The sequence below is a fragment of the Mastigoproctus giganteus genome, chromosome 12 (assembly GCF_048544385.1).
Source record: "Mastigoproctus giganteus isolate SK-2022 chromosome 12, ASM4854438v1, whole genome shotgun sequence".
Taxonomy (NCBI): Eukaryota; Metazoa; Arthropoda; class Arachnida; order Uropygi; family Thelyphonidae; genus Mastigoproctus; species Mastigoproctus giganteus.
The window spans coordinates 80,636,520-80,657,322 of record NC_143586.1 but is presented as its reverse complement, the minus strand read 5'-3'; the positions used below and the strand labels follow the sequence as shown (position 1 = coordinate 80,657,322).

At 36.8% G+C, this 20,803-nt stretch overlaps 1 protein-coding gene across 2 annotated transcripts in view; it reads right to left on the bottom strand.

The window, feature by feature from the left end:
* Positions 1-20,803, bottom strand: part of Vps13B (vacuolar protein sorting 13B) — a 965,007-nt gene that overhangs the window by 723,195 nt on the left and 221,009 nt on the right. For both annotated transcript variants that reach the window (XM_090386413.1, XM_090386414.1), the window contains exon 11: positions 15,211-15,327. In XM_090386413.1, the coding sequence (XP_090242539.1) occupies positions 15,211-15,327 (117 nt within the window). The remainder of the gene's footprint in view (positions 1-15,210; positions 15,328-20,803) is intronic.

The following is a 20,803-nucleotide window of genomic DNA, read 5'->3' as shown; positions in this document are numbered from 1 at the left end:
ATCTCTGCCATTTCACTCACCGAGTACATTTTCTTTATGATTTCTTTAATCCACAGTAATCTGTAGTATCTTCCACAACCAACTAATGCTTGTAAACAACAAAGCAAAAGCCAATCAGGAAAACAAAACACTACTACCTGTTGCAAATATCTTTTCTGCTGAGCAGTGAGGTCTCTACTAGTATCATGTTTACATGACTTGATAGAGGTATCGAGGTATGCAGGGAAAAAACTAAACATTTCTAGACCCATGTTTATATGAACTTTTATTAATGTTTGGTCGATGGCAATACGTCCCTAGAATATCTGACACCAATTTAAATACACTGTGTGTGTGTGTGTGTGTGTGTGTGTGTGTGTGTGTGTGTGTGTGTGTGTGTGTGTGTGTGTGTGTGTGTGTGTAATATTAAAAATTATATGATAAATGATAGTTATTACAATAATAACTATAAACAAAATTACTATTCATAATACAAATTATATATATACAGGGTGTCTCAAAAATACACGGCATAACTTCAGAAATGAGTTCCTCATATGTAGACAATAAAAATATTTTATATCAACATAGTTCCAGAAATGCTTGGTTCCCGAATTATTAACCGGAATGTCTTATCTCCCGCAGGTGATTTCCTTTATCACAAGGTTCAGCCTCAACATCTGGGCGGGTGTTTTTGATGATAAGTTATTTGGGCCCCATGTACTTCCAAACAAACTCACAGGGCAGGCGTACCGAAACTTTCTGGAAAACAACATGCCTGATTTCTTGGACGACACGCCACTGATCATTCATCAACAAGCACATTTCATGCTCAATGGCACTCCCACACATTTCAGCCACCTAGCCTGCAATTATCTGAATTAAACGTTTCCAGGTCGGTTGATAGGTAGAGGTGGACCAACTTCCTGGCCTCCACGCTCAGCTGATTTAAACCCACTAGATTTCTTCTTATGGGGCCATTTAAAGTCATTGATGTATTGGACTCCGGTAGCTGATGTGGAAACTCTCCGCAATCAAATTGTGTCAGGTTGTGAGACAATACGAAACATGCCAGGAATTTGGCATCTTCTTCGCGAGTCCATGAGACGTCGATATGGGGCCTGTATTCAGGCAGAAGGTGGACATTTTGAACAATTACTATAAGGTGATGTGAACAGTTAAGTGTCATAGACAGATCTTCAAAACTCGGAAACCAAGCATTTCCGGAACTACGTTGATATAAAATATTTTTATTGTCTACATATGAGGAACTCATTCCTGAAGTTATGCCATGTATTTTTGAGACACCCTGTGTGTATATATATATATATATATATACACAGGCTGTAAATATGTATATAGCTTTGCCCCCGGACAATTAAGTGCTGTTACGCCTTGGAAAAGCGATACCGGCACTGTCCGAGGTAAGGCATAAAATAAAATAAATGTAAAAATTATGTAAATACACAGCTAAGTAAATTCATCGAAATCCAACTACAAAACCACCATAAAAGACATTGGCCTGAAGATCGGGGACTTCGGCCAATACACCATCGGCACACAACCTATTGGAAGTGAAACGTGAAACCTAATGGAAGTAACACATTGAAACATCAACGCGACTGCGCAATAAAAATAGCCATCTTTAAAACAAGTTAAGGGCGGGAAACTTCCCTTTTTCGACTCTACGACCTACATTGAAACACATCAAGTAAGTAATGTTATTGCAATATATTAAATAAACTTACCCGTAGGGCTTTGTGTATTCTATCACAGTTGCTGTAGAAATTATGGGGAATTAATTTGGTTCATAATATATTTATAATAAATAGTACTGATTTAACTAATAACAATTAAGATAAACCTGGGACCAAAAAATTTTAAATAGAAACTTAGAATTTAGTAATTTGAAAAAATAGCAAAGCTGTGATAGATGCAAACAGAAACGGGTAAGTAAGAAATGCATTACATCGAATGGACCGTCTATCCGCTCAAAGCCCCCGATGAAGTAGGGGATTGACGTCCATGTGATGTAATACAAAAATGTATAAATATGTTTAATATTATATAATATTGTTTTAAAATAGTATTGCTACAGTTTTTCATCAATAATTGATATAATTTTTAGCAATGCGTAACAAGTTGAAAAATCCTGAATGTATAGGCCATGGGAAATTAAGATAACCGAGATTAGGCTAGCTTAAAGACCTGTAATGTATTAACTATAATACCTATGTGTAGAAAATACCTGTAATTAAGAAAATGAACAAAGACGGAATAAACCACAATAGAATGATAATACAAAAAGAAATAACTATATATATATACATATATATATATATATATATATAATAATTTTTTTCTTTATATAGAGGTACTAAATAAACATCAATTATAGATCACCACAAAATTAAAAAGGTACCGTACACCTCTTTATAATGAAATAAATACTGTATATAAATTTTAAAAAAATAATAAGTTCAAGTAACTTAAACCCAAATTACATGGCACCCCTGGAATGGTGTTGTGGCACTCCGGTTGAAAACCACTGCAATAAAAATTAAAACATAAATTTTTATTGAAAGAAGAAAAGATCACCTCCATCACAAAAAGCTGGAGATTTAGTAATAATAAGCATGAGATTCCTCAGAAAAAGAAGGAGAGCAAAGTGCATTTTTAAAATCCAAACTGAGCTTGAAATTAAATTTCACTGACAACATCTCTAGTACTGCCTGGGGTTCATACGTGTAGTACTGTACACTTTCTTTGATCAACAGGTATTTCCTTGCTAGCTACTGATGTATTATCCTGGCTACCTGTCATGTCTATGAGTGTACTCGGTCTGAGTGATCGCCTTGCATTCTGCAGTGATGTGCTGGATTGTTTCTAAGGCAAGGTGGCATTGTCAACATGTGTCATCAGACACTCCAGGCTCCTTGGCGATGTATTTTCTATAGTTTCTGGTGTTGATTATCTTGGCTTGGATGGTGAGCATGAATCCAGTTTTGGGGAGCACCCCACTCGTGAGCCATGAATTGGAAGAAATTTTATCTATGATGGAGATCACTGTAGTGTCTGCCATGGAGTGTCTTCTCTGCCCATCTTACTAGCTTCGTTTGTGCCTCCTGATTGGGAGCAGACACCTCGCTTAGGATGAGTGGGGTATACCACTTGTCTATTTTGTGGCCCAGTGGAGTGCTGCTGTGTGTTTCTGGAAGTAATTCTTCAGGTTAGCAATCGCTGTTTTCTGTTGCTCGATGAAGTCTATCAGGCCCCTTCCTCCTCCTTTCCGAGCAATTGTCAGTCTCTCCACAGCTGGCCTCGGGTATTGACGGCTCTTGGTCATCATTGTCCTTGTCCTTCTCATGATATCCTCCAGGTCAGTGTTAGTCCAATCTATGACCCCTGAAGGAGTATGTTAACACTGGGACTGCATGGGTGTTTATGGCTTTAATATGTGTTTATGTGTTCCCTCCATTCAGCTTTGCTTTCACAGGCTTCTGGGTCTCTGATGTTATTTTTCGGTCAGGCAGGCCTTAATTTCCTTGCGCTGTAACTGCTGAGCCTGCATCATCCCCAAATATTTGTAGGCCTCTCCCTCTGCCATGGCTTCGATCTCTTTACCAGTCTGCAGCTGGCAGTTTCAGTTGACTTATTTTCCCTGGTGTAGTCCATGGGTCTTGCATTTGTCCAGACCAAATTCTATCCTAATATCATTGCTGAATCCTTCGGTGATCCGGAGTAGTTGCTGGAGTTTCTTCTCAGTTGCCACATAGAGCTTGATGTCATCTATGTACATCAGGTGGGTGAGGGTGCACAGGTTCTTCCTTCCTTCTTTGAGGTTATATCCATACTCGCTGCTGTTGAGCATGGTGGATAGCAGGTTAAGTGCTAGACAGAACCACAGTGGGCTAAGGGCATCTCCCTGAAAGATTCCTCTCCTTAGCATTAGCATTAGTAGAGGCATTTGATGCAAGAAAGCAAGCTTATGCAGCATCAGCCAAAAAAAAAAAAAAAAAAAAAAAAAAACCCACTTCCACTTCACCCCTCTGTTCGTTCAAAATACCTGTCCAGCTGAGCCTTAAACTTATTTAGGCTATCAACCTCCACCACAAGGGATGGCAGTCTGTTCCCCCAACCAACCACCCGCTGGCTAAAGGCAAATTTCCCCACCTCCTGATGGGGATTGGCCTGGTTGTGATGTTCTCAACCTTAATGGTGGTACTCCATTTCACCATCGTTTCTCCTAGGACGTTTGTCACTATTGGATTGACTTTGTAGATGTTCAGTGCCTCTATTAGCTAGCTATGAGGCACGGAGTCGAAGGCCTTGTGGTAATCAATGTAGGCTGTGTATATGTTGGGGTGCTTCTTGAAGGCTTGCTCTATAACCATGGCATTTATGGTTAATTGCTCCTTGCATCCTTTGCTCAGTCACTTGCATCCTTTCTGCCGTTCGGCCATTATGTTCTGGCTCTCCAAGTGGTCTGATATCTTCTTGGTTATGCAGCTGGTCAGAATCTTCTACATTGTTGGAACCTGTATTTCGCCAGGTTTCTTGTATCTTTGTCCTTAGGCTTCAGATATGTAATTCTTTGAGTGAGAAACATCGGGATTGTCTCTGGGTGCCTTATCATTTAGGTGAACTGCTCTGCTAGCATTATCTATTCCTGGAGTTTGCCAGTTGTGAGAGTTCTTGGTCATCTGTTTTACTTCTTCTTCCCTTATCTCCCACTCTCTCATCTCTTGTACGTTCTTGGTTTATCCGGGGGGGGGGAGTGGACTCAGCTGTTATGTCTTATTTCCCTGCTCCATAAGTTGCCCTAGAACTCCTTAATCGTCTTCTGCTCGTGTGGTCTATTCCCTTCTTTCCCATCTTCTCTGAGACTCCTGTAGAAGGCTCTTTGGTCCTCATCGAAGATTGGGTTGTTTATTTTTCTCTGGGAGCTCTCTTTGTATCGGCATAGTCTCTTGCTGAGTGAGAGGAGGTTCTGCTTCAGTGTGTCCAAGTCACTCCTATTCTCTGATTTTTTGTCTCATGTTTGCTGTGCACGCTGTCTCTCTTGAGGATGCTCTTCACTTTTGCAATCAATTTCTTACTCCTATTACCCCATTGGTACTGGGTCAATTGGCCTATCTTGACTCTTAATTCTTCTATCTTCTGCTGAAGTCTTCTTTCCCAAGCTAGCAGTTCTTTCTGTTTTCAGTTCTTCTGCTGTTGCTGGTCTCTTGTTTCTCTTCCATTAACCCTAGTGGCAGCTGTGGCAGCACAATACACGGCTGTGTGGATAGCCTCCAGTGTTGCACCATTGTTGTCGAGGTAATGTGGTATTATTTGCTGATTGAGGTGGTTTGTGACTCTCCACAAGGTTCTACTGGGCTACTGGGCTCTGCTTTGGTATTGTGTGAGTCTTTGTGAAGTCCATTCCTTCAAATTCTGTTAGGGCCTTCTTCCACTTGTCCTCTATTCTAGACATCATGACCTCGTCTCTTTCCATTTCAGCTGCTGTGGGTTGTATTTCTTCTTGCTCTTCCTCATTACTATTATTAGCCATATTCTATTAGTGAAGCATTACTTATTTGAGGTAGTGCAATACATGGTAATTCATCGTGAAGGTAGTCACAATATGAGATACAATCAAATCGATGCCTTTACGTTACTGATATAGTTTTTCATCATGAGTTCACTATGGCATATTTACACCAATATTTTATAGTGTATATTAAACTCATAATATATTATGCCCTGAGCATTTATATTTTATTTAAGTATTATCTTGCACATCTTTTGGCATCTCTCATATTGTGGAAATAACTTCACAACTGGCTTGGCATGACTACAACACCAGGGTACCTGCCAACCCACCGACGATAGGCCAACAAGCCTTGAAAGGGTGCTGGTGCCCACTGAGAATAAGTAACAATACTTATTTGGGGTACTGCAATACATGGTAACTCGTTGTGAAGGTAGTCACAATATGAGATACAATCAAATCGGTGCCTTTACACTACTGATGTAGTTTTTTATTATGAGTTCACTATATAATGAAAGTTAATATAGTGAACTTAATATAAATAAAGTTCACTATATTAACTGGGTAGATATCTTATGGAGATCAAATACAATTGAATTACCTTTAAAACATTAATCAGAGAAGCCCTGAATGCTAATATACTATTAAAAAAATACTCCACATGGAAGATTCCAAGTTGGATGAATAAGGAAGTTGTCAGATTACTTCAGCAGAAAAAGATGGCATGGAAAAGTTACAGAGCAATAAAAAGTACTGAAGCCTATAACAGCTACAAATTGACCTGTAATAGTGCCACAGAAAAGGTTAGACTGGCAAAGGCAGATTATGAGAAATCGCTGGCAAAGAGAGCAAAAAATGTGGATAAGGAATTCTTCCCATATATAAATTTAAAGAGAAGGACAAACGAGATCAGACCCTTAAGTAACGTACATGGGATAGTATTAGATACCCCAGCTGAAGTTGCAGATGAACTCAACAGTTACTTTGCATTGATATTTACAGAAGAAAAACCCTTTGTATCAATGAGAAATTATGGGAGTGAAGTTGGAAAAAATGTAATCAATGACACTGAAATCTCACATGTTTATTTAATGAAAAAAAACTTTCAGGTCTGCAGGCCAGTAAGGCTCCTGGGGTTGATGGTACATACCCTATAATCTTAAGGGAGGAGGCATGTGAGTGCATTGAACCACTGCGGCTAATTATGAGAGCATCACTGGACTCAGGAGTAATTCCATTGGGTCGGAAAAGTGCCAATGTATCTCCAATATAAGGGCGGTGTTTAAGAGTGAAGTGGGAAATTACCAGCCGGTAAGTCTAAAGACAATGATCAAGGGTGGAATTCAGGATCATTTAGATAGAAATGGAATTCTGAAAGATACTCAGCATGGTTTTAAAAATGGAAAATCATGTTTAACTAATCTTGTTAGCTATTTTGAGAGGGTCACTAATGAGCTGGACTTAGGGAATAATTTCGACATAATTTATTTGGATTTCAGCAAAGCATTTGACAGTCCCACATGAGCGGTCACTTTATAAGCTAGAACAGGTTGGAATCATAGGCAAAATCCTTAACTGGATGGTTTCAGGGCAGGAGGCAGAGGTTTATGATAAATTATGGTAAGGAATCAGGTTCCTCAAGGATCAGAATTAGGACCACTATTGTTTTTGATTTTCATAAGTGACATTGATGAAGGGAAAGAGGGCATGATGTGTAAATTTGCAGATGATGTACAGATTGGTAGAGTAGTTAATGATTACCGCCAAGCAGAGCTTCTTCGGAGTGACCAAACAGACTTCAGGGATGGTCAGAAAAATGGCAACTATGCTTTAATCCAGCAAAGCATAAGGTATTACACCTGGGAAACAGTAACCCCAAAATAACTTACACTTGGCGGAGTTGAACTAAAGCTGATAGTGGAGGAAAGGTACTTGGGTGTTACGATACTGTCAGACATGAAGTTCTCCGAGCATTATAGTCAGGTTTCAAGGAAGGCCCAGGGTGTCCTGTCAATGATTTATTGAACAATTGTTTGTAGAGATAAGGGATGTCATAATCCCATTATATAAGGCTATTGTTAGGCCACACTTGGAATACTGTGTTCAAGTATGGAGACCGAACCTAAAGAAAGACTTTGAAAGGGTCCAAAGTCGAGTAACTTGCCTGGTGAGATTAGCAAAAGGGTGTCCATAGGAGGAAAGACTTCAAATATGTGGGTTCTTGGAAACTAGGCACCTTAGAGGAGACTTGATTGAGGTGTTTAAGGCTCTGAGATGCATAAGCAAAACGAATGATGACAAAATTTTCAAGTTTATAAATGATTCTAGAACTAGGGGCCATAATTTCAAGTTACGGGGGGAGATGTTTAGACTGGATTGCAGGAAGTTTTATTTTTACTAGAGAATTATAAATTACTAGAATAAGTTACCTACATGGGTGGTAGAGGCTGACAGTTTGGGGAAATTCAAAGGTCAGCTGGCCACCTACAGGAGGAGGGAAACACATAGATTGTCTATTTTCTTTTCTCTTATTAATTATTTTATTTTTTATTTTTTATTTTTTTTAATTTTCTTCTTATTTTTTAATCTTTTTTTTCTGGCTTGTGCAGCATAAGTTAGGCTTCCTTGCAACATGTTGCTAATACTAATACTATGGTGTATTTACACTGATATTTTATAGCAACAAAAAATTATATAAGTGTGATTTGAAGTGGAAATCCTCCCACCTCACATTCACAGTTCTGTCACCTTTCTGAACTCAAATGGAGTTTACTGCCCCTGACCATCAATTTCAATTTCTTTGAATGGCAGAAGAATAACAACAGCAGAGTCAAAGATTTTTTGTTTTATATAAATTATTTTTGGAGGAGTGGGTGGAAATTTCATTCCAAGCCATCAATGATGAATTACTATTCAAGCAAATCAGATAATGATTGTTAGTCCCTGTAAAATTTAAAAATTATCCCTCTGCTATAAATTCACTCCACTATCCAAGCCAAATTAAAAAAATTATTAAAATCAAAAAAGTTAAAATATAATCAGTCTTTTGTAAACTCCTTCCAATCTCTACCACACAGATATTCAGTTTCTAATGCACACCTTTTCTACAGGTACTATTCTGAATTAGCATATGTAATTTCACCTGTATCTTCCAAACTATCCCAAATGCATGATCAACTCACCAAACAAACTTTTCTGACTCCTCATTTATCCATTCTATCTCTGGTGTTTAGAACAACACTGTTATGTACATCTTGAAAATTAATTTTTAGAAATTTAAGTCTTCCATGTAGCTGGCTCCAGACAACATGTTGCAATGTTGTCTGGAGTCAGCCACATGGGATTGCCATTTAAAAAAAACTCTGATAAAGAAAAGAGTGAAGTGTAATAATAAAGGACCTTCCATGTATGCAAACACTCAAAGGAAGGGACTAAATCATATTGACCATCAATGTTCCCATTTAAATATTCTTTTCGGCTTGAAAATACCATATAGAAGAATTTTGTTGGTTTTATGGTGTGTTGCCATCTTAGGTCATGATGTCTGTAAAAGTATGCATTTGCAAGCTGACTTAGATGTGCAAGATGAAAACCTCAAATAAGTCATGAGGAAAACCATATCCCTCCCCTACAGCTAACTCAGCTAACTGCAGCCCTCAATGAAGCAACTTTTAAGATCCTTCCAGCTCCTCCTAAAACCATTCAAATCCAAACCTTTCAAAATAACTGACAGCAGTTAAATAGCTATACAGGTAGCCCTTGATTTACGCTGAGGTTAGGTTCATGGGGGGGGGACAGGCACAAACGGAATCGGTGCAAATGGAATCATTTATATAATGAAGTTAATGGGAAATCACAGGGTTAGGTTCCAGGCACCAAACATTTTACCTATCCTTTTCAATACTGAAGTATTTAAAGTTAGGAAATAGACTTTTTTAATTAAAAAGAGTGTTTTATTTTTAACCTATATAAACTGATGAGCCAAAACATTACGACCAGCGAGTTTTTATGCAAATCGAAGCAACTGCAGGTGAACTATGGCATGTGCGCAGGTCGGGACACAGTATAAAAAACACCTGATACTGAGCTCCATTAATCAGTGTTACTCTTGTTCTTAAAAAAGGCAGCGGACTTAGGCGAGTTTGACAAAGGCCAAATTGTAATGGCCAGACGATTGGGTCAGAGCATATCCAAAATGGCACGGCTGGTGGGATGCTCACGGTCAGCCGTGGTTAGTACCTACCGAAAGTGGTCCAAGGAGGGAGAACCCACGAACCGCCAGCGAGGTGTTGGACGAACACGGCTCATCGATGCTTGAGGTGAGTACGTGGCAACAGTAGGGCGACTGTGGTGCAACTAGCCAGTAATTGGAATGCTGGTGATGGGAGTAATGTGTCACAACACAGTACATCAAACCCTGCTGAAAATGGCGCTGCGTAGCTGCAGGTCACTCTGAGAGCCCATGCTAACTACGGTTCACTGGCGACAGCACCTACAATGGCCATGCGAGCATCGAAACTGGACCTTGAGTGATTGGAAAAAGGTTGTTGACAGAATGTCAAGACATTAAATAATCGTCAATATTCTCTGATGGTAATATTGGACTCGCTAAAGCTTTTACCATTTCTGTAAATGTTTGCCATAGGTAATAAGCTTTAAAGGTAGCTATTACCCCCTGATCCATCGGTTGCAAAACTGATGTATTATCTGTGATTGGCTCAAATTGTTCTTGTTCAAGTGTACAGATCACATGAACAGTGCATAATACATAGCACAGTACGATGCCGATAAATTTTGTTTGACAATTTAAACTTTCAATTTATAAAAAAATTTCAAAAATAAATATTCATCACCGGGCTCGAACCCCGGTCTAATCAAGTAGTGTGCTACGCACTGCTGCTGCTCCTTCCCACCTGGCTACGGAGGCGCCTCAGAATAAAAGGTCCAACAACTGTGGATGATGTGATACCACACCAGACTGTTACCTCTGGATTACCCCGAGCCTTTTCAACATATATCTGGATTTTCTATTGTCCAATAATGGCAGTGTGCCAATTAACAAAATCCCCAACATGAAACACAGCCTCATCACTCCAAACAATATTATCAAACAGCTCTGGCCACTCTTCATTCCACCCCAACATAATTTCTGCAAATTCCATCATTCTGTCATAGTCATCAGGAAACAACTGCTGAATATAATATGGCTTTCATGGTTTGAAAGATAGTTCTTTCCCGAAGATGGTCAAAACTGCATCATAGGAGAGTCCACTTTTACAAGTTCCTTCAGAACTTGTAAAAGTGGCTCCTAGAGAACACCAGTCATTGTTGCAAAGTAGTCTGTGAGGTTGATGGCCTTCCTGTTATCTTTCTATTGGTGACACAGCCTATTGTCATTAACCTCTGATGGCAATTTTTTGTTTTTGTGTCCAGTTGCATAGATTCCATGTTCAGCCCTCCATCACCTTTGAAATCTTATAACAGATCCTCAAAGCTTGCAGCAGGCTGCAATTTTGGTCTTGTCTTATACAATTCAAAACTGGAGGCATGATTCATCTGTAAAAGAAACTAGCATTCATTTTCTAAACCTTTTGGCATTCATTGTCTTGCATGCAGAATAAAAAGTCCAACAACTGTAGATGATGTGATACCACATCATACCCCACAGGGAACAGTGAATCATCAAATGTTGGTTTCACCAAAGTTGATTAAAAAATAAAGAAATTAAAATAATTTAAAATTCTGATCTCTGAAAATGGACTAGAAGAAAAACTGTCATGCTTGAATGTAAAAAATGCATAAGGATGTCTAATAGAATTTAACCAATGACATATGGTAGGAGTGGCCAACTTAATATGTGATGCGATCTACTTTTTTCCTTCAAAATGCACCGTGATCTACCATTTCAAAAATTTCATTGCATAAGGCGCACAAATCGAGGGATGACTGTATATTTAAAATTCGTCGTGATTGACTGAAATTAAATCCGCGATCAACTCGTTGGCCACCCCTGATATATGGGAAGCAACAATACAGAATGTCAAATCTTTAGGCATTAGGGTGCATCTCTGGACTCAGATGAAAACCCAGCAGACTATAGATGCCTCTCCAATTTACAAAGGCGACTCCAAGGGTGAAATGGCTAATTACAGACCTGTGTTTACTTCTGTGTCAAAGAAAATTATGAAATCTATGATTAAGGATGCAGGAGCAAATAGAGAGAAATGGAAGTATACTAGAAACAACATGGATTTATTAAAGGGAAATCATGTCTAACTAAGCTGATAAGTTATGAGAATTCTACAAAAGAACTAAATGCAAAATATAATTTCAACCTAGTATATTTAGACTTCAGAATGCTTTTGATATCATCCTACGTGGACACATATAAATTTGAACAAAGTGCCACTGGTGGGAGGGTACTAGGATGGATAAAACATTACTTAAATAATAAGAGATAAAAGATGGTTATAAATGGCCATCTCTGACTGGAGCATAATATCAAGTGGGATCCTATAGGGATTAAGAATTGGATTCAATTAACAACATTTGCAACTGATATTGATATTGTTGGTGAAGGTGGCAAATGTGAGTAACCAAAATATGCTGTTTTGACAAGACCTATATAAAATATTTAGTGGATCTGAAAAAATGGCAGTTAAAGCTTAACATTGGGAAATATAGATTCCACATTTGAATAATAGCAATAAAAGATCATCTTATTATTTTTGAAGCAAAAAATTTAAGGTAGTTGAAATACATAAAAGACTTAAGAGTAATTGTACAAACCAAACAGAATGGACAGACTGCCAAGAAAAATGTGGACAGATATACAAGAATTTCACTAATTGGAAAGGAAAAAAAAGGGTGATTACTTCATTATATAAATGCTGGTTAGGCTATACTTTGAGTTCTGCATGCAGGTTTGAAATCCCCACTCCAGAAACAATAAATATTAGGTATTTAATCATTTGAAAATGCTTTGGTAAATTAAAAAATGAGGATCTCTCTTTTTTTCACAGGTATCAACAGTTGCAAAATGTATATAAGAAAATTCTCTTTCTAGTCAAAGAGTCATCTATTACCAGAACAAATAGGGGACTTTTTTAATGGTTGAAGCAAAAAAAAAAAAAAAAACCTGACTTTCATGCTTCAAATTGCCTTTAATACTAATAAAATTTTATGACAACAGAATAGATCTTCAAATCTATCTTCAGTAAGCTGAAATAAAAGATGCTTCACTTTACAAACACTGATAATTCCAGTCATGTTTGAAATATGCACTAATAAAATTTTTTAACAACAGAATAGATCTTCAGATCTATCTTCAATAAGTTGAAGTAGAACATGCTTCAACTTTACAAACAACGACAATTGCAGCCATGTTTGAAAAATGAAGCACCTTTCAAACACTACAATTCCAACAGATGTATCACATGCTATTATTAAAATATCACATGCAATTATTAAAAATAACATAACAGCTTTCTTCATTCTAAAACTATGTCACTTTGTTACTGACTATTTTGGAAACATTTTACAAATTATGGGCCTAGCATAATCTTCTGCAGTTGTGGGAAGATGTTCTATCAAAATCAATAAATTAAAAAAAGGATTTTTGTTGTTTGTTTTTATTGTAACCTGGTAACAATGCATGGTGACCAATGCATATACAGAAAGGAAAAAGTTAGTCACATTTTCCTTCTATTGGAAGGAAAAAGCAACCAACTTCATTTTCCATACAAGACAGATCAAATAAAAGTTGAAAAAAAAAAAATTAAAATGCACACATCTTCACGTAATTCAAGGAATTATTTATTTTTGGATCAGGAAAGCAAAGCAAAACCATCTCAGCAGGCAATTGTATTTTCTTAGAACATGAGTGGTGACTTTAATTTCCAGTTTCTTCTACCAGAAGTTAACATAGTAATGTTTTATCTGGTTTTTGTTCACATTAAATTAAATTAAATTAATGACTTAATGTCACTTTCATGACATTAAGTTTTCTTCAAAGGAAAATTCCTTAAGATCTTAAAATTACATAAGAGCAATTTTCTTTCTAACTGCATATCTGACCTACACCATCAAAAAAACAAATAAAATAATAATTCTCATGAGTGAGGTGCTTGACCGAGACTGAAGGATTCATGCTTGCCGTGAGTATGGGCTCGGCACACCCAGAGTCCTCAGCTGGATATCATCTTTCTTGATGATTCCCTTCTACTTCTGACACTCTCTCTCTCTCTCTCTCTCTCTCTCTCTCTCTCTCTCTCTCTCTCTCTCTCAGGGTAACTCAGAAATTTCTTTTTTCGGGTGCAGCATAGGCCTCAGGCTTCCTTGCTCCTTGCACCATATGGCTAATAATAATAATAATACCAGGTAATCAGCTCCAGGCACTACAGGAAATACATCGCCAAGGAGTCTAGAGCGACAGATGACACGCCGAGGATGCAACCTGGCCCCAGAAACAATCCAGCACATCACTGAAGGATGCAGGGTGATCATTCAGATGGAGTACACTCACAGACACAACAAAGTCATCAGCATAATACATCAGAAGCTAATACAAAACACCAAGTGATCAAAGAAAGTGTACCATATTACAAGTGTGACCCCCAAGCCATACTAGAGACCCCTACTTACAAACTATACTGGGACTGCACCATAATAATGGTCAAGACAATACCATACAACAGACCAGACATATCAGTCACATGAAGAAATCTATCTACTTATTAACATAGCGGTGCCCAACACCAGCAACTCCAGAAAACCTATGAGACAAATATCAGGAAGTACACAAACCTAAGACAGGAAGTCAAAGAAATGACATAAGGAACAAGTAATAACTATCCTGATCAATTCTTATGATGCCAAATAGGCTCCATAAGAACCTAGCAGCAACGGGCCTCCCAAAAAAACACTTAGATGGAACTCCATAAAGCCACAATCCTCTACACCTATAGAATAGTCAAAGTTCTTCAACCAATAATAGTTGAAGAGAGGAGAAGAAAGGAGGAGAGATTAAGGAGAAGAAAGTGTTAATAATAATATATCCTTTATAAAAGATATGAGCAGATAACTTATTTAATTAATAAGTCATTTAATTTACTTTAATTTTATTTACTGAGTTTATCTATAAACATTATAAAAGTTATGTGGTTACATATACTGTATACTTCCAAAATTTAAAAATAAAAATTTTAGTAAGAAAACTTTTAATGTAAATTTTGCTTAATACAAAACACTCATGCTGTCCTCCATTTATGTTAACTGTTTCCCATTGTACTTTTTTTAATGGTCCTAATGATTTCTCTTGAAAAATTGTAGTGTTTTTTTTTTTTTTTTTTTTTTTATAATGCAAATAAAGTTAAAAATCAGTTTAATTATTAAGCAACTGATTTAAATTTCAGAAAAAAGAAAGAGTAAAAGTTTATCAGGCTAACTAATTATTATCTAGGAAAAATACTATGATTATAAAATGGCTATAATTTTCCAATTCATTGTTTTTACTGAATGTAATGCCGTGTTTTCCTATTTACTACATAATCATTATGGAGTTTACTCCTGTACATGAGATTGCTCTTTAAATAGTGCACTACAGAAATCAAGGAAATGGCAGATAAATAAAACTGTTCAACATAAATAATATTTTCATAAAGCTTTTGGTTCCCAAATTATTTCTTTACAAAACTTACCACTGTTAAACAATGTTAATTCTATAAGATCAACAGCTGCTTCACAAGCCAAGAGTGAGGTTGTCTGTACACTTAACCAATGTATAGTTTTGATCTTTAACTTCAAATGAGATTTCTCTGTACCAAAAAAAGATAAAATTATATTTCTATGAAAAATTTGTAGTGGATTTTTTTTTTGTTATGCAAATAAAGTTAAAAATCAGTTTAATTATTGAGCAACTGATTTAAATTTCAGAAAAGGAAAGAGTAAAAGTTTATCAGGCTAACTAATTAATATCTAGGAAAAATACTACGGTTATAAAACAGATCAAACAAATAAAGAAACAAAAAATACAGATTGGAAATATAGCAATCATAGTAACCAAAACTAACGAATGTAAAGTGTGTGGGAGGGGGGAGATTAATCACTGAAATGCTTAGGTTAGTGTGATGATATCATGAAGACTTTTATGCATATAAATTAAAAATTTACATTAAACAAGATTATTTTTCAATTCCTTGTTATTGAATGTAATGTAGTGTAGTGTAGTGTTTTCCTATTTACACTATGTGATCATTCTGTAGTTTACTTTTTCTAAATATATTAGAAAATCATCCAACTTTGGGTACGATTTTATCATGAAGTCTCAAGGAAAAAATCACAATTAAATCCCATGTGTCAGCATGAGAAAATATCACATCCTTAAAAGTTATTTAGTTTATGCTACTAAAACAAATTTATTTGCACAATATAATATTCACTTTTTAATAAAGAAATCACTGATTTCTGTCTGTTAGTGTGTTTAGTCTCTTCTCTAAAGCACATTTACAAAGTTCACATAAAAAGCCCATTCGATACATATGTTAAAACATAAAACAAAATCTTCATGTTTCACCAAGTTAGCATTAGTAGAGGCATATGATGCAAGAAAGCAAGCTTATGCACCATCAGCCAAAAAAAAACCACTTCCATTTCACCCCTCCGTTTGTTCGAAATACCTGTCCAGCTGAGCCTTAAATTTGTTTAGGCTATCAACTTCCACAACAGGGGATGGAAGTCTGTTCCACCCAACCTGCTGGCTAAAGGCAAATTTCTACACAGCTATCCTACATCTGTCTTTCCTCAATCTGAATTTATGCCGTCTCAGGTGATTATTCTGAGCAAGAGGAAAAATCCCATCGGCATTGAGCATGCTCAAACCATTCAAGACTTTATACACCTCTATCAGATCACCTCGCCAGTGCCTAGTCTCCAGGCACTGTAATTTGCAAAACTTAAGCCTTTCTTCGTAAGAGCACCCCTTTGTTCCATTCACTAATCTTGTTGCCCTTCTCTGTACTCGTTCCAGCAGCTGTACATCCTTCTTGAAATGAGACCTCCAGACCTGTATACAGTACTCAAGGTGTGGCCTGACCATTGACTTATACAAGGGAATAATCACCTCCTTATCCCTGCAAGAAAAATTCCTGTATATCATTGACAAGACACCATGAGCTACTCTTGCAGCCCGTCTGCACTGCTCAGAGAACTTCATATCTGCCTGCACAATTATCCCCCAGGTCCTTTTCATTCTCTACTACTGTCAGTGTAGTACCACAGAGTTGATATATTGGGGTTGCTGTTTTCCATATGTAGTACTTTACACTTGTCAATGTTAAACTTCATTTACCACATCTCAGCCCATCTGCTCAACTTTTCCAGATCCTGTTGCAGAAGCAGCATAGCATCAGTAGTGTCCTTAACAACCCTGCCAACCTTTGTATCATCTGCAAACTTGGACATTAAGCTTGATATACCATCATCAATATCATTATAAATACAGAAAACAATAATGGACCCAACACTTAACCCTGAGGGACTCCACTAATAACATTTTTCCACGATAAGCAGTGTCCATTGATTACCACTCTCTGTCTTCTCCCCCTCAACCATCCCTTTATCCATAGCAGCAATTTGCCTCCAATGCCACACTGTTCCAATTTGTGCAGCAGTCTTCCATGTGCAACAGTATCAAAAGCCTTTCTAAGATCCAAATATATGATATCAAAGTTATTCCCTGCATCCAGTTCTTTTGTGACTGCATCATAGTATCCAATCAAATTGGTCAGGCAAGACTTTCCCTTAACAAAACCATGCTATGTCCGAGCTATAACTGAAGTCTTGTCTAGATGATCCTGCAGTGCTTCTTTAACCAGTGCCTCCATTAATTTTCCTGGAACAGAAGTTAAACTCACAGGTCTATAATTACTTGTGTCAGCCTTTGATCCTCCTTTGTTGTTGCTGTTGTTGTTATTTAGTTTTTAGGAGCATTAGCAACTAAGGCCATATTGCTCCGGGGATATGCGGTGGTCATTCCCTGACCTTTCCGCATCCTCTGTATTTCGTGGTGACGGGCTCGAACACCGGTCTAATCAAGAAGTGTGTGCTATGCACTGTTGCTCCTTCCCACCTGGCTACGGAGGTGCCTGATCCTCCTTTGTGAATTGGGGTCTCATTTGCACATCTCCAGTCTATGGGTACCTCCCCTGAGTCCAAAGAAGCTCTCATAATTATGGCTAAGGGTTTGCTTACTTCCTTTGCTGCCTCCTTTAATATAACTAAATAGATCCCATCCACCCTAGATGCCTTTTTTATGTTTATCCTCAACAATTTCTCCTCCACTTTACTCTCAGTTATTACAAAATCATCTAGCTCACTGCCAGAGTTTACTTCACCTCTGACATTCCCCTTCCTGAATAACTCCTCATGTGTGAATGTAGATGCAAAATACTCGTTTAGTTTGTTAGCCACCTGAGCAAGATCCTCAGCTGTTGAACCACCAATATCCAGTGGGCCAATCTGATTCATCGCTTTCCTTCTAGAGTTTACATAGGTAAAGAACTCTTTTCTGTTTTTCTTTACATCCTTTGCCAAGGATTTCTCATAATCTGCCTTTGCCTGCCTAATTTCCTTTTGTGACTTGGTTACAGACCAGCTTATATCTATCATAGGTTTCCATGTCACCCATTAATTTATATATATCCCATGAATTTTTCTTCTCTGCCATATGTCTCATTAGTTCATCTGACATCCATTTAGGCCTAAACCTTGAATAATATTTCTTAGTTGGTATGTAAAGCCTAGTAGCTTCCACGATAAGTTCTTTGTTTGAATGCTTCCCATTTTGAATTTGTTGTTGGTAACATCATCAGTTGGTCCCACTGTATAGAATTTAAATACTGTCTCAGACCATCGTAGTCGCCTTTACGAAAGCAAAAACCCTTCCTTTTACCCCTGATGGTAGTTACCTCTTTGAGTAAATCCCACTTCAGCACGCTGTGATCACTGCCACCTAGTGGTTCCTTTATCTGCAGATTCTTAATGCATGAAGAATCACTACTGATAATCAGATCAAGAGTATTACTCCCTCTAGTTGCCTCCCGAACATTCTGATGTAGAAAACAATTGTCCAATAAATCCACAAAAGCCTTGCTAGTGTGTGAGTGACCAACCCACAAATTCCAGTCAATATCTGGGAAATTAAAATCCCCCATTATAAGACTCTCTGATTTATTGGCCCACTCTATTTTCCTGTACAGTTTCTTATTATACTCATAAGAGTCATTTGGCCTATAGCACACTCTTACTCTCAATTTTGATCTCCCAATGCTTATGTCACACCAAACTGACTTGACACTGCACTGTCCAGTGATGTCGACTGGCTTCACTTCCTTGGATTTTATGGGTTTCTTAACTAATAGCATAACCCCTCCTCCCTTCCTATCCTGTCTATCCTTTCTGTACACATTATCTATCCTTTCTGTACACTTATAAACAGTTTTTTCATTCTCTCCTCAATTTCATTCTCCTCAGTTTCTAAATCTTTTAGAAAATCATCCAACTTTGGACATGATTTTACCATGAAGTGTCATGGACAAAATAACAGCCAAATCTTGGTGTCAGTAAGAGAAAATATCACCATATCTTTCAAAGTTATTCAGTCTACGCCACTAAAAAAAAAAATCTTTTTAAATTCCAATACAACCCCAAATGTGACCAGAGGAGTTTATAAGCTTTAAAAATACAGTTGAGAGTTAGTTTTCCAGAATAATTGATGTCAGACCCCTTCTAGAGAGCAAAATGCTTGGGATAATCAAGTGTAAGGTAACATTAAATAAATTCTGTTATAATGTATTAAGATAAAAGAAAGAGACTTTAAATAGCATGAAAAAAACAAATTTATTTAATTATTAAATAATACTAATAGCTTATACATAAAAATTCACACATTTACATATGTATATTTGAATAGGTATTTTACTGCAATTTTAGGTGGAAAAAAATTTTAATTTTTTAAAATAATGCTGATAATTTTTTGTTTTGTTTGTTGTAACTTTTTTTTTTTTTTTTTTGCTGTGAAATCTCTCAAGTTCCTTAATAACATCAATTTGATTATATCGCATTCTTCCTGGTTTTCTGCCCATTTCAGCACTGTTTCTTTTCATTGACATTTTACTGTAAAAAAAACTGAAAAAAAATAATAAATCACATAGTTTCGGACTGATATTATTCTTAGCGAATCTGGAGCTAAACTAAACATAATATGAAATGAAGAGAACAAAATATATCATGGAAAATTGGGTTCATGGAAGTGAATTACTAAATTCTATCACTCTTGGTTTCCGAGAAAACCCATTAGTCCTAATCCAACATTTCACTAGATATACGATGTAAAAAAACAGACAGAAATACTCTGGTATCATATTATTAATGGTAGTAAATATTTGTTTCAATACTACCATTAATAAAAAACAAGAAGAAGAAATATCAGCCCTTCAAATTATTCCGGATAACCGACTTCTACTGTATCCAAATCATGATTAAATTTCCTGAATCACATTTTGGTTCATTAGCTGCATTAGGGATGTGCAGTTAGGAAGAAGAAACATTGTAACAATGTAACCATCTTTACTTTGCAATTCATCTACATTTGGATGATCTGATGTATTGTCAAAAATTGGCAGAGCTTTACCAGGTATTTTCACATATTTTAAGATAAGCAGAAGGAAACTGATTGTCCAATAGTTTGTGATAGAAATTTGTGATATTATGAATTATTAAATCATTGCTGTTACAGATAGTGACTATCCTGATACTTTGTGATAGGATGATATTGGAGTGACCCTTTTTGAGATCTTGGAATGCCAGTGGATGAAACTGATTACATTAAAGTTGAAAGCATCACATTTATTATATATACTGATGGTAGTTTGTGAGTTCTTAATATCAATATCCAAATCTAAGTAATTAGCCGTTTAGTTATTGCTGTTAGTTTTTTCCAGGGTGAGTTCAGGAGGATATATGCAAAATCTGTAGAAAATTGGGACAATCCCCTATAAATAAATCATCTTTGTATCTCAGAATACAAAGTTCTGGTGGTTGTGAGGGTTCAGACCAGTATAGGTAGAGGTTGGCAATAACACAACTGGCAGGATGCTGATAGAAGTTCCTATGGTTTGTTGGTAGACAGTATCACCAACAAAAATAAAGTTGTTAGAAATACAAAGGTAAATCAAATTATTCCAATATCCTGGATTAGAATTTATTGTATGTTTATATTTATTGTACATTTTA